The sequence below is a fragment of the Podarcis muralis genome, chromosome 12 (assembly GCF_964188315.1).
Source record: "Podarcis muralis chromosome 12, rPodMur119.hap1.1, whole genome shotgun sequence".
In the NCBI taxonomy this organism is placed as follows: Eukaryota; Metazoa; Chordata; class Lepidosauria; order Squamata; family Lacertidae; genus Podarcis; species Podarcis muralis.
Window position 1 is genome coordinate 23,423,884 of NC_135666.1, and position 24,153 is coordinate 23,448,036.

The window sequence follows — 24,153 nt, forward strand, 5'->3', positions numbered from 1 at the left end:
GGCTATCTATTGAGCATTCACTCTGGTTTGTTACAGGGCAATTCAACAACTGATGAAGAAGGGCAGTCTCCAGTCGCCACCTGCCATACCGCAGACAGCAGGGGCAGCTGAAGAAAGGACTTCCAAGGATAATCTCTGTGGATGGGTGCATTGTCAGGAGGAGTCAAGCGTATGTCAGCAATAGAAAAACACAGTGTAAGTGCAGTTAACTTTTTATTCAAAGAAAACAGAACAGTGCAGGCCTAGTGATCCCAGCAGGTCTTGCTCCCAACACTCACTAAGGCTCCTGCTCTTCCCAAGCCAGCACAAATTGCATCTGTGCACAACCAATCTCAGCTCGGCTCTTTTCATTTCCCTGTGTTCTAGACTGGGGGTAGGGGAGCTGGCCACCACAACAGAAGGGGGGGCGCGACTCCCTGGATTCTTGAGCCTGCCTCCATTCCGCCTCTTGACCCACCTCTTCTCTGGCCTCCGCTTCTGCCTCTGGATTGCTTTCTGCCACAGCCTCTTCCTGCTCACTAAACCTTGTTACCTCTTCAGCTGCTGACACATCCTCCTCCCAGTCTGCTCCCTCTGATCATTCATCATCGTCCCACCAACAATCCTCTGGCTCTCGGCCTTCTTCCAACGGATATTTGGATCCTAAGTCATGTAAGGGTTTAAATTGAGCTTAATAGCTGTCATAGTTTGCCCTGGCATACCTTGCGCTGAAAAAGGTGCAAAACAATAAACAAACACACAATCTTTTTTTTCTCCAGTGCTGAAAAATCAACAAGCATTGTGAATTTTTTTTATGTTATAGAGCTTCTTTGATGAAATGAGTTATTGACATATAGTACATTGGCACTGGGACTGGGTTTGACCTTTCTAAATTCTAGATTTTAGCATGTTGAAACAACAGTGAGGTGCTATCGTGGTCAGTTAGGTCAACATGTTGGGAGGCAGGTGGAGGGATGATAAATGTCCATCCTGGGCTATAACAAATGTTTGCCATGTCACTCTGTGGTCCTTTATACTGACCAAACTGGCTAAGAACCAGAAAGAGCTAGCAATATATGCTAATTTAAAATAAGGCAAGGCTAGGCTGACACAAGGAGGCTCCGAATCATCAGCCAGCACAAAGAACCAGGTTCATCCTCTTCTCCGAAACATGTTTTCTGTTCCTTATATATCCTTTAATTTAATCTTTTGTTAAACATGCCCAAATACTGTGCAACAGTAATAGTCTAATTGGTATTCACACTAACCCAAATTATAGGGCTGGCTGCAGCATGTGGCTTCTTTTTGCCAATGCCGATATTATTTATGTATTGTTTAAAAGGAAAGGGGGGAAACAAGGAACTATTAATTTTTATACAATAGAGTGAACACTGGCAGTGTCACTTGGATTCCTGCTGGATTTTCTTGAGAACGCTTTCAAAATGTGCAAGCCAAATAAAAAACTGTACAGCTGCCATAAGCTTTGGAGCCAATTGAAATTCTTTTTTTAAAACACACACACCAGATACTAGACACATGAATCTTTGTACTGATTAAAGAAATGATTGGCTAGAAGTATTTTGCATTATTTCAAAAGGTGCATTAGCTTCTTGATGAGAACGTTAACTGATATATTATGATCTAAATTCCTGTCTTATTTGCATATAAATTTGACAGGCAGGTTGTGTGCATGCACAGTCATACACAAGAGCTACATCCCATTTTATTTTACTATTTCATTCTAATATTTGCTAAAAGAGGATTATTATTGTTTCGTTTTTAAAGGGATGTGTTGTGAACTGCCAGGGAAATTCAGCATTTTAAGTTTATGTTGCAGTTTATTTAGGTCTGAGTTAACTCTATTGATACTACTATGTATTACTTTCATACTGTTATTTTGCAAATGAACCAATCTAATCTAATACGCAAGAGCTGGCTTTCATGTGCCATCACAACTAGACACATTTCAAGTGACATGCTAAAAAGTCAAATCTGCCTGTGGCAGCAAATGCACACAACCAGTTCTTTATGGGCATGTAAGTCTCTGTATAGGCAAGCCTTTCCCCACTATCTCATGCCCAGCTGGTTGTGCAAAAAGGCATTAAGTACCAGTTATTTCAATGGAAATCACATTAAAATGTGAACCAGACTGAATCCGTCCCAGCCAGCATAGCCAACGATCGAGGATGATGAGAGCTGGCCAACTGATGTGCTGATCGTGTTCATTTCTTTGGCCCCTCCAACAGGATGGCTCGTCTTACTGAGGCTCAAGTACCCTGAACTACCTGAGGCACAGGATTGCTACTGGTGGTGTATGGTCTAGTTATCTTCTCCAAATTATGTAAGAAAGGCATCCTGAGGAGGGGACCAAAGAAAGAAAATGCTGAAGAAGGTGGCATTAAAAAACAACAACACTTTCTGTAGTGGAGTGAATTAAGAATTCCCACCTTTTCCCCAACAGCCCAGCCTTCCAGGTCATACCAGCTTACCAAGATTTTATAGGATGGAGTGCAATTGCTGGAACCCAAAAGGAAGAAGGTGGTTGGTGGAGGTGACAATCAAAACCTCACTCCTCTTGGTCACGAGATATTTAAGGCTGAGGTCAGTGACAAACATCATAAAAAAGCAGTCTTGGTGCTCATGACACCACCTTATCACTGAGCATCGAGGGAAGCCCAAACGTCTTTCAGAAGTAACACAAGGCTTTTCCTCTTGGGGTGCTTTTCGTTGCTTAAGGCTAAGAGTGGCTAACTGAACCAACTGTTGTAGCCTGCACTAGCCCAGAAGACAGACAAGAATTTAAGGGTGTTTGTTATGTTGGCTTTGTAGCTTTTGTGCGGTAACATTCCCTCTTCCAAACACCTTTTAACTTTTACCTGTTATGAATGTTAGGCAAACAAGACAGGCACCAAAGGAAAAAAACTGCATGTCGGCTGAAGGAAATTGTCATATACATTCTGTTTGACTTAGTATGTAGTTTTATTTCTTAGTATCCAGTGCTAGCATTTTGAGTATGTGGAAAGTTGCCAAGGTGCAATTTTTCAATATTATTTTAAACATTCTCTCTTTCCAGAGTTGATAAATTTTCAAGTAAAATTCAATGCCATTCTTATTTTCAGTTTCCCTTTAATCACTCACCACCTATCCTTTCAAACACTTTGTTACCCAAATCACAGTTCTTTTGAAATCCACTCCTAAAAGTTTACAGAGACAAAAACTGTATCTTCGGGGGGGGGTTGGGGGTGGGAGGTGAGATACCCATCAATTTGCCAGTTGCACCTTGGTTCTTCAAGGCGCCATGGAAAGAGTACTTATGTGGAGGTGGTACAGGGGTCAGTGAAGAAGTGGGATGAGGATGTAGTTTGCCACTTGTTTGTTCATTTGAAGACAATTCCTACTTGGACTGGGTAATCTCAATCTACACCTCTCTGCTGAAATGAACAAAGGTTATGCTGGTCCAGTGCTTATTGGACGAGGCTGTAATCCTCTCACTCTATTCTTTGTCTTAAGGACCTGATTGGACAAACTGCTCTGAAGACCACAGGTATATCCGGGAAGAGCGCTGGCCCCTTCAGGTCCTCAATAACTTCTGAGAAATGCAGGCCTCTTAACACAGGTGTGTAAAAGTCTTTGTTCTTAGATAAGGTTTCCAGAAAACCAAGTGTAGATTAAAGATGGAAAGGGTATGTCTTCCTGTTGTCATAATTGATTGGGAACAGAAGAATATAGAAAGTTAAATATCTCCCAGACTAGAAATATAGTCCCTTGCCACTCAAAAACACAGATTGGAAATAGGGGGGTGAGGAATGCTCTGTCACCAATGATGAAGGGTTTATAGAACTGGCTGATAATTTTCTACCCTTTCCAGAAGTGCTTCAGAATATCCAGGGGAATAATATCTGAAAGAGAAACAAGGGTGCCTTGATTAAAAACTCAACATGCTAAATACCAAACTACCATTGAACACAGAATTAAGCATACTTAAACCTGCTCAAAGAAATCAGTGGGATTAAGTGCATTTCACTCTGTGCTGGGTCATGGCCAAAGATGACACATGATACATACCAGCATGTTTATGAGGAATAAATCAAAGAGTTAGGATTTCATCTTAAGCAAGTATGCAACTATTAGGGCATCAGTTAGTTAATTAGGTAATTGGTTGGCTCTATCAGCTAGAACATTTTAAAATAATAATTTGTGGGTCAATATATTAGGGACACCCATTTTTTATTTTTTAAAAACTGTAAATGGGAAGAACCATCTTAGGAGGGAATTCCTCTAAACATAGGGTGAGAGAGCTGGACTCCATGTGGTACGTCAACAAGGACTTTTCTCTGCCTTGAAGCTCCCACCACTCAGTTTCATTGGATGACTCTGGCTTTAAGTATTATGCAAGAGGGTGAGAACAGCTCTCTGTCCAGTTTCTCCACATCATACATCATGTCATATACAGTACTGCTATCATGCTGCTCTCATTACCCACCTTTTTTCCAAAGTAAAAAACCTTTTTGCTGGCTGTGAAGGCCTCCCCACCCCCATAACAGTTCAAGCTTCAGCCCCCAGCCCCCCCCCCAAAATTAGGTCCACCACTGCTCAAACCTTGTAACTTTATATTGCAGAATGGATTAGATGTCCACCAGATATTAACAAGACAAGTCTATACATGTCTACTCAGAAATAAGTCCCACTGAGTTCAAGAGAATTTGCAACACAATCCTAACAACTACTTATTCAATGGAATTTATCCTCAAGGAAGTGGGATTAGGATTGCAGCCTATGTTGTTGTTTTTTCACCTTCCACATCTTCTGTGCTGTGTGTTATGGTCCTAGTCATTTGCAATTTGATGTTACTGCCTAGGAAATGGAACCATGTGTTTGGGCCTGTGCAGGGGTTGATTAGTTCTAAAGACATTTTAAGCTGGTCACTATGTATCTGAATCGCTCCCTCCACTGGCCCAACTCTGCTTGTCCTGGTATAATATGTCAAGAAAAAGAATTGCACATTCCCCTTCACCATTTGGAGAGGACAGATGTGAGTCTTCAGGATCATCACTAATAATAAATAATAAGAATACTATACAGTGGTACCTCGAGTTAAGTACTTAATTCATTCCGGAGGTCCGTTCTTAACCTGAAGCACCACTTTAGCTAATGGGGCCTCCTGCTGCTGCCGCGCTACCGGAGCACGATTTCTGTTCTCATCCTGAAGCAAAGTTCTTAACCTGAAGCACTATTTCTGGGTTAGCGGAGTCTGTAACCTGAAGTGTATGTAACCTGAAGCGTGTGTAACCCGAGGTACACTGTACTGCCCTCCATCCAAGGATCACAGGGCAGTTTACAATATATCTGAGGTAATTATGAGGCATACATAGTATTCACACCATTTTTAAAAAAAATATTCGTTGTTGGGTCTTTCTATCCAAAAAGAGGCCTTTGACCCTTGCTGTGAATCTTGCTTTCCTCCATTCTCACTGAAACCTGAAATTGTACCCTCTGCTCTATTACAGCTTTGCTTAGCGATGACAAAGAAAAACACAACCATCCAAAGGCTTCCCTCTGGAGAATTTGCTTAATGTTGTTTGGATCCCTTAAAGATTTTACTTGGAGGAATTTACTGCTGTCTAACGATTCCCTCTTGGGCATGCAATCAAAGTATAAAAATGTGTCCCAGCTTCCCTTAGATCCCAGCACAAAGGTCAGATTTAAAAGCAGTGTGTGGCATTTAAGACAAAACAAAAATCAACAGACAGTAAGAAACTGCAAAGCAAGAAGCAGGGCAGAAACTAGTTTCTTAATGTTTCAAATGGCATCACTGTTGCCTTTTCTAGACAAAGAGTAAATAATTTATGAATGCAAAAATGAACAATACCCTTAACTTCTCTAGGTGAAACTGCAAGGAAGTGGAAATATAAAATAAACAAGATGATATTTCAGTGGACCAACATCTGTTGGTGTGGGAGTATGCAAACCTTTGAGTAACAGAGAACACTAATATTAATATTAACAATGTCTGAGTGCTATGTAAACAGAGAGTTTGCATAATTTCCCTCTTTCTGCTAGCAAATTGATGGTGTTCTCTCAATGAAACTACAATTCTGTGCACACTTTCTGGGGAGTAAATCCCACTGAAACCAACAGGATTACTTCAGACTAAAAAGTGATGGGCTCAGACCATGTGCTTAACCTCCCCCCTGCCAGTTAATATTGTACATCTTAAATCTTGAACACGAGATTAAAATAGACTGTCACGTTGATCTAGCACAGGGGTCAGCAACCTTTTTCAGCCGTGGGCTGGTCCACCGTCCCTCAGAGCATGTGGTGGGCCAGACTATATTTTTTTTTGGGGGGGGGTGAACAAATTCCTATGCCCCACAAATAACTCAGAGATGCATTTTAAATAAAAGCACACATTCTACTCATGTAATAACATGCTGATTCCCAGACCGTCCATGGGCCGGATTGAGAAGGCGATTGGGCCTCATCCGGCCCATGGGCCTTAGGTTGCCTACCCCTGATTTAGCACAAGGGTGGGGAAACCTATGACCCTCCAGATATTGCTGGACTCCCATCATCCCCAGCCAGCTTGGCCAATGGTCAGGGATGTTCTGAGTTGCAGTTCAGCAACATCTGGAAGGCCGCACATACCTCTAGCACATCTGCCTACCAGGCCAGCATAATAAAATCTCTGACATCCACTTAATGATGTGCTCCGGTTTGGTGACAGAAGTTTAAGACACTGAACCATCGAAGGAATTTTCTTTTATGGGGAAATTCCAGGTCATTTAATTTGATTCAGTTTGCAGGTGAAACTTTCCCGGCTCCAACAGGACTGAGTTACAGAATGCTGTGGAAAATGCAGATGACCAGCAGAGGGAGTGCAGTGGCATGGCATCTTAACAATCTGGAAGGAGCAATGGCCTGGCATAGGGATGGCCAACTTCTTCCCTCTTTGTTAGCACACAGCTGATTGGGAGCCCATTCAATTAGGCCTTCCTGGAGGAGGGATTATGGGAGCACGATGGGTCCGTTCCACTTTAGGAGCTTATGACTCAGACAGGCAGGAAATTTGGAGGCTACGAAAGTCCAGAAACTAAGAGGAACGGGCTACAGCCATGTCCCTTACATCCTACTCCTCACAATTTTCTTTTGTGGACAGGATAAAATCATATTGACAGCCAGACACTACATGCGATCCGTAGCCTAGCAAATCTAAAATCCTGGAGGGCTATTCTGTCTGCTCTGAGTGGATTTGCAACTGGAGACCATTCCTCACATTTTCATTAGTGTCAAAAGCTACCCTCTCTCTGCTGGAATTGGCTATCCAGCCCTTTGTGGTGTGGTGGATGGACACTGTACAGAAAGGGGTGTTACTGCCTACTTTGTGAACATGCATCCTGAATATTGGGTCAAAGGACCTCAGGCCATCTAATAAGACTTATAGCTATAACCAAGTACCTTTGTGTACTCAGGAGTTGATTCTGTTAAAACCCTTTTTACCATCTGAGCAGCCTATCCCAACGCAGACCACATCACAAATTGCTTTGGGAAATCCCCTCACTGTCATATGTGGCATGGCATAAATGAAACTACAGCATCGTTTCCCACCCTTACCTGACTATTTCCTCCGGATAACAATTGTTAATTGTGTAGATATACTCTTGAAGAAGTGACCCAGCCTCTGCTTTTATCTCCTGAACCTTTTTAAGGCCTCCACTCGTTACAAAAAGGCGCCGTGCTTTGGAATCATGGGGCAGAACCTATTTAAAATGAAGCATATAATAGTAAGAAATTCAGCATTTCTTTGCAAAGGTTATTATCTCCTGTGAAGTTTTAATATTAAAAATAAAATTGAGGGACACCAAGAGCACAATCTAACAGAACGTTCTCCTCTGCAAGCCTTGCTGAGACAAAATGGAGGAGGGAAAGGGAACAATAGCAAAGGCACTTGTGCAGAAAAACATACCACTGGACTGTGCCCAGAGAGTGGAGAAGAACTGCAGACTCACACTGCTCAGGGCACTTTCATTAACAAGCAGGAGGCTTAAAGCAGTTTTTGCTCAAACTGATTTGTACACGACTGCAAAACCTACAGTGGTCAGCATGCATATCTGAATTACAAATGCCTCTCTTCTGCTTCCTGTTCCACATTAGCAATCCTGATCCTATGTGCACATTAATAGCAGGAAGAAGGTGCAAAAGCAACTTTAGCTTTGCAGATAAAAAATTCCCCAGTCAGATACAAAATATTCTGTTTTTTAAACTTGACATTCTCTTGACTAGCCTTCCCCAACCTAGTGCTGTCCGGATGTTTTCCAGTACAGTGGTGCCCCGCAAGACGAATGCCTCGCAAGACGAAAAACTCGCTAGACGAAAGGGTTTTCCATTTTTTGAGTCGTTCCGCAAGACGAATTTCCCTATGGGCTTGCTTCGCAAGACAAAACGTCTTGCGAGTTTGTTTCCTTTTTCTTAAAGCCGCTAAGCCGCTTAGCCGTTAATAGCCGCTAAGCCGCTAAGCCGTTAATAGCTGCTAAGCCGCTAATAGCCGCTAATAGCAGTGCTTCGCAAGACGAAAAAACCGCAAGACGAAGAGACTCGCGGAACGGATTAATTTCGTCTTGCGAGGCACCACTGTACTCTAAAACTCCTATCTCTGGCGGTTGACCATGTTGGCTGGAACTGATGGGAGTCAGAGTCCAACGACATCTGGAAGCATCAGATTGGCGAAGGCTGCTCTGGACAGAAAGCCCACATCAGGATCTTACTGTCCTTAGCAGCAATACAACCCATCATTTCAGTAGAAGCTTCTCTAAACTCAAACTGTTTTGTTCTGCTTAGCATGCATTTATACTAGCTTTTCCTGTTGATCTGATTCATGCCGTAACCCTCCTAATAAAATCTTAAAAGCACAAAGGTTATCCTTCATTTCACCTTCGCCTTTATGATTATTTCTAATAGTTTAAGGTCCACTGAGTATTGACACCAACATGTACCACTCAACAGAGAGACAGATTCAGCTGAGGCTACTAAGGGTAAGCTGCAGCATAGAATGGGATGTGGCAGGGAATGTATGCCAGAGTTCTTTTGGCCCTGCTTCCCCCCAAAAGCATCCTTGCCACATAGCAGAGAGCAAGGGATTACATAGGGGTTGGGAGGGGGCAGCTCTCAAAATAAAGGGTGGCCCTTAAAACAAGAGTGATATGCTAAACTACGAAACAGGGCTCCACTGGACTCTAATAAGTGTGCTGTTTCCAGTGCAGGGATTGCCTCTATTTAAATTCTCAAGTAATTCCCTCTGCCCCCCCTTTTTTGCAAGACTCGGGGCTCATCTATACTTCCACTTGTGTGCTGCAGTGAGAAAGCACAGTTCCGAGTGGTTTTCCCCTTGCCCCACTCCTTTCCAAGGGAAAGCCCACTCTTTAGCAATAGATCAGAACACATGTCAATCCAGGGGAAACCTCAATTGCCGTTTGCTCCGATTGAGCGCTAAAGAGTGGTTTTCGCTGGGGAAAAGGACAAGAGGAAGTGTGGATAAGCGCTCAGAGCTCTATTTGGGTTAAGCAGTCTCAAGTGGAAATCTTGCCCTCATTTCTTTAAAAACGGCAAGGAGAACAAAGAAAAGTGGCTTGATTTCTTTCTTTTACATTTTTAATAATAACAAAAATAGGAAGGGTAAAACATAGTAGACAATATGTTTTTGAACAATAGCCCTGAAAAGTTACTGCATTATTAATATAAGCAGGCAGTTTATTGCAGTAAGATATATAGGGCTGAATTCTATTAGAGTTCCAAAAACTGATAAAGGGAGCCCCTTTTCTTATACATTTATTGGCTTGAGGTTTGCAGAGACAATTAACAAAATATATTATGGCTGGATTTCTTGTTTCCTAACTTCAGTTTATTCTAGAAAAACATTGACTATTCATTCCATCTGAGGCATAAAACCATGGAGTGTCATATTAAAAAACATGTTAAAGAAGAGGGGACATTGGTTTTCAGGGATTCAGGAGTTATGCAGAGATGCAGTGGTCTGTGGTTGCAGGGGGTCAAAGACCCGTAACTAGTTCTGCAGCAGAATATTCCCTGTCTCTAGTGTCCTATTGGCATGAAAGGCGAGCTTTTTAGCCACTGAGAAATCTTCCCATTCTTTGTGCTGACTGGAGCCAATCAGAGTGAAAGGAGGGGAGTCAGAATACATCCCTAGTTATTATTTTACAAGATTACTGCACAATCTTAGAAGGGAGCAGGTGGAGCTGTGAGAGGCCATGGCTGAGACTATTATGAAGGGGCCCTGTAATTCTGACTTTGCCACTACACTACTGGTTATGTGAGCATGGGCCCGAGAGGGCAGGTTCATGCAAGCACTGCCCCTTGCACCTGGCAGGCAGTATGAAGCCTATGGATTAGACAGGCCAGCATATATAGCAAGGGCATTTTCCCTTCTTCCCTTGGCTTGATCTACAGAGCAAAGCCTTTTTCCTGCTGCACTCTTGGCTGTTCCCAGCAAGTGATTTCAAGTGTCCTCAACAAAACACTCCAGAACTGGATTCAGGTACAGCTGCCTGCACAGATGCACAAGAACAAGACCAAAAGCAGCTGCAACAAGCATCCCAACACAGAAAGAAAGCAGCAGCACGGAATTGTCTTTATTTCCTAAGTGTAAAGACCAACCTATGCCACTGTTGTTGTTGCTTTCTGTGCACAACAGCTGCCCTCGGCCCTGAGAGTGCTAATGTGCTCATCAAGCTACCCAGATTGGTTTTAGAAATGTTGGCCACGTATGGAGCCTTTAGGAAGTGTAAGCAAATGCTCATTTACCTTACTGAACTGGCCGACTATGTGCTTCAGGATGTTTGGAGGAGCATCATGCAATAAGGGTTCGAGTGCTGGCAGATGAGTGCACTTCTGCAGGATGTTCTTTAAAGCTTTCTTAGTCTATCAAAACACAAAACGTTTTCAGTGAGGCATTGGCTGACAATCATCATCAAGAAGTTACCAAGTCTGCTTGGAAAAACCCAGCCTTCTGTTATTTCTATAATGAATAAACTTGTAAGTATCCTTTCTAGATCCAGGAATCTTGAAAATGTTTCTTGTGCATCAAGTCTGATTTATTTTGGAAGGCAGTAAGTTTATAAATAGGGATGCAGGTGGCACTGTGGGTAAAACCTCAGTGCCTAGAACTTGCCGATCGTATGGTCAGCAGTTCGAATCCCCGCAGCAGGGTGAGCTCCCGTCGTTCGGTCCCAGCTCCTGCCCACCTAGCAGTTCGAAAGCACCCCCAAGTGCAAGTAGATAAATAGATACCGCTTTATAGCGGGAAGGTAACGGCGTTTCCGTGTGCTGCGCTGCTGCTGGCTCGCCAGAGCAGCTTTGTCACGCTGGCCACGTGACCCGGAAGTGTCTCCGGACAGCGCTGGCCCCCGGCCTCTTAAGTGAGATGGGCGCACAACCCCAGAGTCGGTCACGACTGGCCCGTATGGGCAGGGGTACCTTTACCTTTACTTTAAGTTTATAAATAAGCAGGTGCACACTTTTTTTTTTAAGCCACAACCTAGTAAACTGTTCTGTGTTCTGTTATATCCCAATGAAATCAACGAGATTTAAACATGTGTATCTTTCAACTTGTGTCAGATTGTGGGTGTTAAGTATTGCAGCCCCAATGGAAATGGAGGAGGAAGTCAAGGCACCAACTGAAATGAAAGGCCATGTTGTGTAAAACAGGTACCGTTTAGTGTAACGTACAGCCTACAGGTTTATTCAAATGGATCTTGACTCGGCATGGCATGAGGCAAGGACTTCATGGGCATTCACCAGCTCCAATATTGTAAAAGTTGTCTGATGCAGATATGACCTAACTCTGAAATTCTCAAAGTGTGGTCCATGGATCACTGGTAGTCTGCAAGCTCCGTTCAGGTGATCCATGGAAAGGTTAGAGAACAAATGAAAAATACTTGTGCTTAACCCAGCACAATTTGTTTTTTTCTGATGATCAAGGCTGTTTTGATCAGAGACGGATTTATTGGACAGACTAATAAGGCTCTGATCTAAGGCCTACAATTTTCATAATGCAGTGATGGTGCATTTCCTCCCTAGAAATCTGCAAATTAAGGGGGCCTGTCTCGGCAGCCTGGCACCTGTGATTTTCATAATTTGGTGCTGCTTTTGACAATGGTTTCAGTGAAAAAAATGTATTAAGTGGTCTACTGACACCCCTAGCAATTTTCAAGTGGTCTGGAGTCAGCAAAAAGGTTGAGAGCAGCTGACCTAACATGTACTTTGTCTCCTGCGACTCCACACATTCAGTATGCATTTCTGTAGTCCAAAATGGCTCTTCTGTATCCTGCAGGGATACCTGTCTCTCCCTTGTGACTACCTGAGGCTCTACTAACCTCAAATGTAATTAGATAATGACATGATATTCTATCCCTCTGTACTAACGTTGCAAGTAGATTAAAATACTACAATGACTAACAGCTTGTATCCAGCTTCCCATTCTTGGAGTTTTAAAGGCAGACACAACCGAGCTACCCACGGCTGGGTGTTTAAGCCCTTTGTGTGTTTAACTAACATTCACCATTCAATTAAACCAGAACGCTGTATTTGAATTGAAAGACATGAATTCAAATACATCAAGGACATCAAGGAAACAAGCAGCCAATCCAAACCATAATTTTAAATGTCTGGGGGAGTGCTGTAGGTCGGCAGTAATAGAGTAAAGGTAAAGGTAAAGGGACCCCTGACCATTAGGTCCAGTTGTGGCCGACTCTGGGGTTGCGGCGCTCATCTCGCTTTATTGGCCGAGGGAGCCAGCGTACAGCTTCCGGGTCATGTGGCCAGCATGACTAAGCCGCTTCTGGCGAACCAGAGCAGTGCACAGAAACGCTGTTTACCTTCCCGCCGGAGCGGTACCTATTTATCTACTTGCACTTTGAGGTGCTTTTGAACTGCTCGGTTGGCAGGAGCAGGGACCGAGCAACGGGAGCTCACCCTGTCGCGGGGATTCGAACCGCTGACCTTCTGATTGGCAAGTCCTAGGCTCTGTGGTTTAACCCACAGCACCACCTGTGTATAAAGTTCAGGGTTCAATAATATAATCACAGAATTGTAGAGTTGGGAGGGACCCCGAGGGTCATCTAGTCCAACGCCCTGCAATGCAGGAATCCTGACCACAGCCGTCCCTAGATGGGTTCAAACCACCAACCTTCTGGTTAATAGCCAGATGCACTGACCCATTGCACCGCATAGACCAATCCCTAGATAGCCGCTACTGGTCAGAGTAGACAGTCCTGCACTAGATAGACTAATGGTCTTGCTCAATGTAAGGCAATTCCATATGTTCATATATCCTTGTGCCACAACACTTCAAGCAAAATCATATGCAAAACTGAAACCGAGTGACATCACTCTTCTCCCATTTGCCTTTCCCAGCCTTGCTGCACCAATATTTCAGGGAGGCTTGCACCAATGTTATCAAGATAGACCCACCTACCTAACCCCTCTCTCTGTATCCCCTCTCTGCCTTTTGCAGTAGACATCTGTATACACTCAAATTCCCGCAAATTATCAGGAATACCTCCTGTTTTCTAGTCCTTGTTTCTATTTTCAACTTAAAAGTTAGTATGAGTTTCTGGAGATGTTGGTCTACAGGGTTTGGCTCCTTCCTGAGGATCTGTGGAAACTTAGAATTTCTGAGAGCGATGGCTGGATGGATCTCTAGCGCCTATCAGATTCTACCAGTCTCCACCCATAAACTCAAATGACATCCAGATAAATGTGAAAACACAAATATATATATTTGTGTATATATATATAAATAGCATTGCAGCCAACCCTGCCCCCAATCAGGATCTGAAAAGTGGCATGGGGGAATGAGATGTTAACTCTGCCCCCGCCCAAGTCCTGCAGTTCCAATTAAAATCCCTCCTTAAGGTGCCATTTGCTGCAAGAGGGGTGGGTCTATAGCTCATACTTGGCATGCAGAAGGTTACAGATTAAATAATGAATGTTTTCAGGGAAGCTTTTAATGTTTCATAGACTATTGTATTTTAATATTCTGTTGGAAGCCGCCCAGAGTGGCTGGGGAAACCCAGCCAGATAGGCGGAGTATAAATAATAAATTGTTGTTATTATTATTATTATTATTATTATTATTATTATTATTATTACTAAAGAGTCATGTAGAAGGTGATGGGGAAGTTTTCTGCTTGATCCCTGAAGACTGCTGTTAGTCAGAATAAGCAATACTAGGCCAGAGGGGGAAAGGGTCTGACTAGGCATAAGGCGATTTCCGATGCGGTCTTTGACACCAGTGGCAACTTCATCCTCCCAGGTGCAATAGTAGCTTCAGGGGAGGGTTTTATTCATCAGGATTGCAGCACCGGGGCAGGGTGGGGGGTTGATGTCCTCTCCCAGTGTGCCATGACCTCAATACTGACTGGCTTCTGAGATCCGTGAAATGCATCCACACCTTTCACAAACGGAAAGGCACTGTGCTGGGCACAGCCTGCCATTTCACACACTGCAGCTGCTGACACATATTTTGAACTTCTGGCATATTGTAATAGAGTTACATTTTTCTTTAAGCAAACACATCCTTGGCTTATTTATAAGACAGGCTACGACAAAGTAAACGAACATAGCATGCGGTAGGTGGAGGAGAGCCTTTTCCAGTGATAAAATAGGGCTCAGATCCTTGGTATGGGAGCTGACATGTTATAAACATATATCTTCTTCTTCTTTTTAAGTTGCAAAACACTAGCAAGAATGTGTTGCTCCAGTGCTGATGCAGCAGTGCCAATAGCTGACACCAACCTGGTACAGGAAATAGGCATGGACAACACCCAGCGTTGCAAATGATTTCCCTTGCCGTAAACAGACTAGCATCCAGTCCCATGTGCTTTTACACAGTGCAGCGTAGCATCACAGCTTGTAAACGAGCTTACATATGGATTAGGGTGCAGAGAACTTTCAAATTACCTAAGCATGTCAATGCATCAAGGCCTGGGTTGGTCCCCTCTATCCTGTGGATGGTATGATGCTTACTTGGTCAGCAAGAAGCACCTGAGAAAAATGGACGGCCCTGACCTGTACAGATTCCAGCAGTCAGCATGGGCAGGTGGCACTGACCCCTCCTCCACCACTGCCCCCTGCAGTGGTGAATGCTGCAAACAGTGATGGCCTGGGCACAGTGAGTCATTTAACCTCAAGACTTGATTACCGCAATTAACTCTATGTAGGATATCCTTGGGTCCTAGTCTGGGAGCTCCAGCTATTGCAAAATGCTGTGGATAGGCTGCTGGTGAAGGGAGACTACTACTAACACCTAATTCCAGAGTGTAAAAGCTAACACTAGCTGCCCATATGTTACCGGGCCAAGTTCAAGGGTCCCATATTAATTTACAAGGGTCTCGGATTCCTTAAGGAACACCTGGTTCCTTATATCCCTGCCCAGTCAGTGAGATCATCAGTGAAGGCTCTTGTTAGTGCCTCAGATGCATGGCTTGTGTCCACTAGAAAGCATGCATTCAGTATTATGGGCCTGATTCTGTGAAACTCCCATCCAGCTGAGATCAGATGCTTGACACAGACCTTTCTATTCCAGCAGGCATTTGAAGGAAATTTCATCTTTTTCTAATTAATTTCAATTTATTCTAGTCACTGTAAGGTTTCTTCCATTTTATAAACACCACTTAGAAACTTCAGTGATTATGTAGTATATAAAAAGCTGAAATAAAATGAATATAAATAATCAGCTACCACAACTGACAGGCAGCTACCCAAAAAAGCAGCTAGAAGCTGCGCTCTGCACAGGTTTATCCCATGCCATAACCCCAGCTGTGGAAAAGGCCAAGAAAATCCAGGAAGCCCTTGTTGTAATAAGAGATTTCCCCTCATGTGGTTCTCCTATGCTTGGAATGAATTATGACTCCTGGTTTCAGAGAGGCATGATTTGTAGCTCCTTGGTTGGCTGACCATCTGGCAAGGTATGTGTGCACAAACTACAGTAGCAAATGGAGCTTAAGAAAGGCAGAGCCAAGAAGAGAGAAACAGGAGAGAGGAGGAGAATAGATTTGTGGACTCTTGCTTGTGTGGCTCCAAATGTTTCCTGCGTGAGAGTGCAACTTACGCTCTTTGTTACTTTCCACGTGTCACTCCCCAGCCTGCACACTTCTAAGCAAGTTGATTTACACTTTACACTCCAGCTGCTATCCTCAAAAGGAAGCAAAAACCTAGAGAGGCCCCAAAACTTTCCATGACTCAGACAATATTATGTCATATCCTGTACAGCAGAAACAGTAAATACGAACGCTCTGATCTTAACTATATTTTTTTCTTGGAGGTAAGGCCCAATTGATATGTTACTGAAACACTGGGGGGAGCCACTTCCATATAGCTTCACCCTGTGCTTCTCTGGCAATGACCTGGCCTATGTGCAAAGCAGAACGAAGGTGGTGGAATCCTGATGGAACAGAATGGACTGTACCATTTCAGATTACAGGTAGGGGGAATGACATTTCTGAATGTTCTCTGAAATACCATTTGCTGAAGTTTAAAACAAATCACTTTCAAGCAGAAAGCAAGCACATCTGAAGTTTTCTTCCTGGTAATCTAGTTTTCCCTCTGCAAGGAGTTTTGCTTTCACATAGTCTGAAGTGGTAATCTACTCTAACACCTCAGGACTCTTACCACCTCATTATAAGGCATATATAGTGCAAATCAATGGAGGAACAAGATGGCTGAACCAAACAGTGTGCTTCCTTTACATTCAAACACCACTTTTGGAGGTCTAGGAGATGCTCACATCAAAAGAAACTACTTATGTGGCCCATTGATACTAAAGTTGCATGGGAAGCAGCCATGGGGAAATGGCTCTTCCACTGCTGCACTAATGCATAAATTGGCCATGTCCCACTGAGTGGGTGGGACTGCAACTCAGTAGAAGAGCACCTGACTCCAGCATCCCTAGTTAAAAGGGTAAGGTGGCAGGTGATGCTTGCCTAAGTCCCTAGGGAGAAGCTGCCAATCACAACAGACAATACTGGGCCAGGTGAGCAAATAAACTGACTTGCTGTAACTACGGCAGGTTCCTATTTCATAGTGATACTTGCTTTCACATATGTAGCTTGAATCACAGCCTATGGGGATAGTATGGTTGAAGCAGAAGGTCTCTAAATGAGAATATTGTACCTTTAAAACAGCCTGGCACATCCACCAATTGTAGTTTGATAAAATAATAAAATTGTGCTAACGGATCTATGCAATTTAGCAGCAGCCATCTGGCTTACTATATATTCCCAGGCAGGGTGAGCAAATTGCCACCCATTCCCGGAAATCTAATACTTATTACCTTAGCACCAAACTGGTTGCTAACCCATAATCGAACGTTATTTGTTTTCTAGCCCACCCTGTCTCAAAGTGTCAGGCAAATCTACTTACTTTGACTTGAAGATCTTCTGAACTTTCAGGTGACATATACAGGGAGAGCAGCACAGGCAAGACATTTGCTACTGCAACAGCACGGGCATGTTCCGGAGTGTGTCTCCCAATCTGTCCCAAAGACCAGGCAGCTGCTGCCTTAATATGATCTTCTGGCTCTTCTGACAAGCACACTGCCAGCTGTGGAACCCCCTGTGGTATTAATCAAAAGCACAAAACACTATGAATCCAGGCTGGGTTTGGAGAACCTTGCAAAGATTGCTGGGGAGGGAGGGGATAGAATTGAAAGCTTCTCCCTTTTCTCTGTATTTATACATTCTCAACTCAAAAGCACCTATGATGCCTCTGTCACTTGCACTGTCTGCAAGGATTACTCCTGAACGCTACATATTTAAGCATCAGAAGAATATTAAATCTGCAAATTTATCCGAGATAAGGGCTGTTAGAGCTGACACGTTTATTGCTTTCCAAAGGATTCAGAGAGCAGGTGCCACAGTTCAGGCAGAAAGCAAAGCTGGCACTTTTATCAGGCACTGAAATTCCAGGGTTTCAGGTTTCTTTCCCAGGTTTCCTGGAAAGCAACCAAGCACTGCCTCTGTGCCCCCTCCGTTCATTTCAATAAGACTTGCACGAGGCTGCCACACAAGCCTCGCATAAATGAATGGATGGGGGACAGCCATGATGCTTGGAGGGAGCAGGGTTGTTTCTTCCACCACTCCAAGCAGGATATTTAGGTCCTTTTCACTTGCTTTTCTTCATTTGCTCCACACAATGCCGTTAAACACAACTAACAAGTTATTATTAATGTGAGCGTTGACCCTTACAGATGTATATTGGAACTTTCATCAGTCAGGTTGGCTTTTAGTCCTGACAATTTTATAATTAGAACACTTTGGGGTTGTTTTTTTTTAAAAAAAGCATCAATACATTCTACTAACCACCAGGAACCATTTGATACATTTTTTTAAGGGAGAGGGAAACACAATAGCATCAATACCTATATTGCTCACAACGCAGTGAAATATTACATTTTCTTCCTCACTGTCAGGTTATCTAGCAACCCTCATCTCAGACACAAAAGCTTGCTTAGCAGTCTAGCCATTTCAAATAAAGCAATGCAGGAAAACCAAAATAGAAGAGCATTCACAAGGGTTCAAAACTGCAAGTCATTTCATGATGGAGCAGAGCATAAATGTGTTTCACTTTTTTGCAGCGTTTAATTCCCCACCACCACACACACTTTAAATGTACCACAGCAGGAGCAAAGCAGGTACATGTTTGTTTTATGAATTCTTATTTTGAAGAAATTTAGAGTGAGACATCAAATATTTATTCTAAGAAGCCAATTGCCAATTTTGTTTCTACCATTTAGAAAAACAACTCGATTAGCATCTCATGAAAATGCAAGACTGTGCTAGCAAACTAATCCATAACCTTTCTTAAAACAAAAAACAAAACCCAAGGCCCTGCTATTCCATTGCATTCCAGGCACAATGAGTAAGAGCATGACTCTGGTCATGGAACACAAATTAATACATTCAAGTGATTTTTTTTGCTTTAGAAACACAAACACCCTACCTTTAAGAGGACATAGTTATCATATTTCAATGACATTTTTAACAATAAATTTCTTTCTGATTTCTTTAATGCTCCCCAAATAACTCTGGACATCATTATCTCTAATTCTTTAAAAAGAATTATGAAAGTTATTAAATAAACAAAGGCACAATCCAGCCAAATGTAGACACTGATTTAACACAGACACTCTCTCTCTCTCTCTCTCTCTCTCTCTCTCTCACACACACACACACACACACACACACACACGGGGGGGGGGGGGAGAGGGAGAGGGAGAGAGAGAATTAAATATGTGCATAACTCTCCCTTTGAAATCAACAGGATTTAAAAATGTTTAACTCTGGCAGAATTGTGCTAAAAATATTCTTTCTAAATTGGGATTAAACAAACACCTTTTTTCTAAAGATTTTACACATAATCTTTTAAATACAACTTAGAATTTTTATGAATAGGTTATAAGTGGGATACAAAGTTCATTCTTTTGGAAGCAAGAGCCACTGAAACCAGCAAGGCTGGTATCTAATTGTGTTTAGATTACATAATGAAAGAAGAATTCCAGCTGAAGTGTGAAATGTTATTTTCATCCCTGTCCTACAGTTCATGAAAAACATCCAAGATGTTTGGATCAGTAGCTAGCCTATATTCATTTGCTTTTCCCGTTGGTTTACAGTGTCAAGAGGGTACATGAGATTTATGTTTGTTTTGTTTGTTTGTTTACATTGGGTTGCATCCTATGGTGGCTTTGCCTTAGCAGATAGGGCTTCCAATTGTACAATCCAGATTTTTGCCAACCTCACCTATCCAACACAATCCTCTGCAACATATCCCATACTGTTCTGGAGGGTCCCTGATTCTTCAGAAGCAGCTTTTCAGGTGGAACTTAGGTGGAAAGGGAGTGATAGGCAAAAACTGGGTTTTCCACCTTAACTGAAAGGAAGCATTTTTCCAGCAAGGTAAAGCCACCATTGGATGCAAACCATTCATATCCCACCTTTCCTTCAAGTGACTCCAAACAGTGCACATGGGCTGCCTAAGAGGTAGTGACCAGCCCAAAGACACCCAGTGAGCTTCATGGCTATCAGGGGATCAAAACGTTAATGAAAAACAAACTTGTATTCTTTGCCTTCAGCATCCTCACCAGTCTGATGAACACATTGTTGTGACACCTAGCCTGCACAGCCACGTGCATATGCATCATCTTCTCAGAATCTCATTATGATTATAGCAACCAGCAAGAACTAACCTTTGAAATGATCACTGCCATGGCCAGGTTCTCCGAATGAGCTGCCACATAGCCCAGCATCATGATACCAGGAAGTCTAACATTTCCTTTGCAGCAACCAACACAGTCAATGACAGCAGCAACTCCCCCTGCATTCACTATGAGTTGTGAAAGCTGAAAACAGATAAATCAGAAAGGATTTCAAGTAACTGTCAAACAGTGCAGTCAAGCAGTCTATGGCCAAGTGACTCCATCCCTATTGATGCACAACAAAAAATATTTTTTTTAAAAAATGAGCCATTCTATTCATATGGATATAATTGAGCTGAAGAAGCCCCTAGTGCTTAATCAGCCACATTATATGCTAAACAGATACTTACAGATGTATTCAAATTAGCAAAGTATAATACAATGCAGCCTTCCACTGAAAGGATGGAGAAACTGTGGTCCTCCAAATGTTACTGAACTATAACTCCTATCATCCCTGACTATTGGTCATAGGGCTGAATTCACAATATCAGGAGTGGAACAGGTTCATCATCTTTGTTCTACTGGCCCTAGCAACCGGGGCAAACCCATTTTGCTCCACAGAAATCTTACGGTGCAGCTGAAGACAAGGAGCTTACTAGTAAGCATTGGGATGTATTGATTTGTAAGTGAATGGCTAGATTTGATTATTCTCGTGGATTCAGAGGTTTTGGTCCACAAGGACTTTCCCATTTGCTTCAGTGGAAGAGCAGTGCTGCACACACAAAAGGGGAGTATATTTAAATACATCGTTACATATGCAACACATAAGGAGTTACGGCGTAGGGTGTAAACCACTGTCACCCACAGGCATATAGATGCCCCTTTTGTTCAAGATATGTGCATAAGCAACAACCTATATGAATATTGGTTCATCTAGGTCCGTGCTGTCTACAGTGACTGTCAGTCCTTCTCCAGGGTTTCGGACAGGAATCTTCCCCAGCCCTATCTGGACATGTCAGGAGTTGAACCTGGGATATTTTACATGCAAAGCATATGCTCTACCACTGAGCTATGGAAGTGCTTGGTATACTTCCTAATAAAGAGTAAGGCAAGCCTAAATTTATTTCAGTGGGTTTAAGCACATTCAAACATTTAGGACTATGCCTATACACTAAACGCAGGCCTGTTCACATTCCTGGGTGTCTACATGTGCACTGTGCTGTGTAAAATGTAAACTCTGAAAGTTTCCAGCTCTTATCAAGCAAAGTTTGAAAATTATATTGTCTGTGGAATTAAAGCAGAGTTATGGAAAAAGCTTGTACGGGAATAGGATCCCGAGGATCCTATTCTTTCTCCCACTGACCTGCTCCTTAGTGTCATCTCTTTCTTGCCACAACTTCTTTCCAAATTACTCTATTTTTTTTCAAAAAGACATGGCCAATTGGGGATGGGAAGGATTAAGTCAAATTTATCATGGACAAATGAATGAAAAGCTGAACATTCTGAGAACAGAATGAATGCTCTTGGTTTAGCATTCAGAGCCTTGCTTCCTTTTTAAGGGTGAACATTCCCAAGAACCCTGGTAAGCGAAGGTGTGTTGAGACACCGCTGGAGTCCTAAGAAAACTGGATGAAGATTATTTAAACCCAATACGAAACTCATTTAGCATTTTTAGTTTTTTTTATTTTCATCCCTACCTGAAAGGTTCAGTGTTAATCCCAAGAGGGAACTCACTCAATAGTAATCTTGACCTTTAAATTAGCCTAAATAGGATCTTGCCCCCACCCCAAATACTTCCAGAAAATATTCATTCTCTGGCTTTGGCATGTATCCAAGAGGAGGTAATTGGAAAGAGGCCATCAAGAATATGCTTTCATCACACAGACAGAATTGCCAGCTTTAATTTATCACATTGCCACCCTGCCTTTTCTCTAAGGAGCTCAACGTGACATCCACAGAGTTTCTCAATTCTGTATTTACAACAATCCTACCAGGTAGGTTTAGGCAGTGAGGCCAAAAGCCACATATGTGAATTTCACAGCCACCTGGGAGCTCTCCAAGCATGCATTCTCCTTCTAACTTAAATTATAACAAAACTAGGAGAGGAAACTATAGACATAGCTGTCTGGAACTGTTTAATCCAAGACCTTATAGGTTAAAATCAGCACCTTGAAGTGTGCTTGCAAAGCAAATTAAAAGCCATCAGAGCTTTTGGATCAGTGATGCAAAGTGTCCCCAGCAACTGTGTTCTCTTTTTTTCAACACAGTCTCTAAAAGCAGAACACTGTAGCAGTTAGTGAACATGTTTCACCACTGAGAAAGGATATTCATCATGGGTGTAGCCAGGATTTTTTTTTTAGAAGGGGCCTGGCTTTATGGGGGGTGGGGCAGAATTGAGTTATCTGCGACAGATTTGGTCAATTAAGTATTTTTAATTATTTACTTGATTTGGTGGGGGTGGGGAGGCAGCTACACCCATGATATTCATGGAAGCATAGCCTGCACAAATTTACTTAAAAATTCCACTGAAATCCATGGACTTGTACACACATCACTGTGCAGGACTGCATCCTTAATGGATTTTTAAAATATGCTTTTCCAAGAGTCTGCTTATGCCACTACTTCTCAAGACTATACTCTTATCACAGTGAAGAAACCTTCAAACAGACTTTTCTTTTTTAAAAAAACCCCTATCTCTACATATGTCTATCTAAAATGAGAGCCTTATCAGAGACCCTATTCTGAGGTACACTGCCCATCCAATGTTTTGTGGATGGCTACTGGGGAAAGGGCCTTTTCATTGGAGGTGCTCCAATTGCAGAATGCTGTCCCCAGGGAGGCTCGTCTACAGAAGGTTGCCAGGTTTGTAGGGGTTCTGCGCAGTGGTCCCCAGAGTGGTCCCTACAGTACTGCTGAGGTTGGGCACCCACAAATTTACCCGATGGCAGCAGTGGCACAGAAAGCAGCAGAGTGTGTGAGCAACAGAGAAACATCAGGTGAGAAACATCTGCAGCCACCACCAACTTAATTTCCCCAGAAATTTCCCCAGAATGTCTCTGGGCCCCACCTCAGAAGCTGGAGGGATTCTACAGCTTCCTCACCTCATGGTTCTTCTGCAGAGTGCTGTGCTGATTTTTTATATATATAAGGAAGCTGGTGTCTGCAGCAGTGGACCTGGCATTTACCTCACCATGCTGGGGGCTGACACCAGACCTATTTGCCTGACACCTATACTGATGGCATTTGGGCACCAGGCAAAGACTTTTTAAATTTTATTTTACTTCACTTTGGTCTGTTTTATATTGGCGGGGCTTATGGGTTTCATACCGCTCCTGTTGATTTTACTGTTTTAGTATATTTCAAAAGTTGTACATTTTAAATTTATTTTGCTGCATTTCTAAATTTTGTAACTGTCCTCAGAATTTTATGGCAGGGTGGGTTATAAATCCCTCAGATAAATAAATAAAGCCATTTCCCCCCCTTTTTCGAGGGCTATTTACTCAAGCAACTCAGTTGAAGATAAATAAATCTGCTTTCCAATATTTAATGGCCGCCTCTCCGGCTAGCATTTAAAGTCATACAAGGGCTGTGCACTGCTTTAATTTTTAACAAGACCAGCCAGCCTGACAAATCAAAGCCAAACAGTGAAACTAATACTGTGCGTTGTTTCAATTTGGCTTCATCATTTGATGCCAATTTTGCTGGCTGAATCGCTTTGGAAAACTAACTGTGTATATGTAGTACGCTGTCCTTTGAAGAACAAGTATCAACAGGACTCTCTCAAGATCAAATCCTACATCCGAGAAAAGGCCTGGTGAGAAATAAATCCTCGGCGCTGGAGCGCAATACCAGATTCATCTACAGCGGCTGCTCCAGCCTGCAACCCAAGCAGCCCCTCCCCCTCCCAATCCTCTGCTTCAAATGCATGAGCTTTGAGAAGCAGAGCGAGGACTCCTGTGGAGATTGTGCTC

General features: G+C 42.8%; 1 protein-coding gene across 3 annotated transcripts in view; it reads right to left on the reverse strand.

Annotated features, from left to right (window-relative positions):
• Positions 1–200: 200 nt before the first annotated feature.
• The window catches only part of SPAG6 (sperm associated antigen 6), a 52,131-nt gene continuing 28,178 nt past the window's right edge, over positions 201–24,153 (reverse strand). For 2 of the 3 annotated variants that reach the window (XM_028750273.2, XM_028750271.2), the window contains 5 exons: positions 20,234–20,386; positions 17,413–17,604; positions 10,795–10,911; positions 7,591–7,736; positions 201–3,878 (listed from right to left, as the gene is read on the reverse strand). In XM_028750273.2, the coding sequence (XP_028606106.1) occupies positions 3,812–3,878; positions 7,591–7,736; positions 10,795–10,911; positions 17,413–17,604; positions 20,234–20,386 (675 nt within the window). In that variant the 3' untranslated portion in view covers positions 201–3,811. The remainder of the gene's footprint in view (positions 3,879–7,590; positions 7,737–10,794; positions 10,912–17,412; positions 17,605–20,233; positions 20,387–24,153) is intronic. The other variant, XM_028750272.2, reaches the window with a different exon arrangement.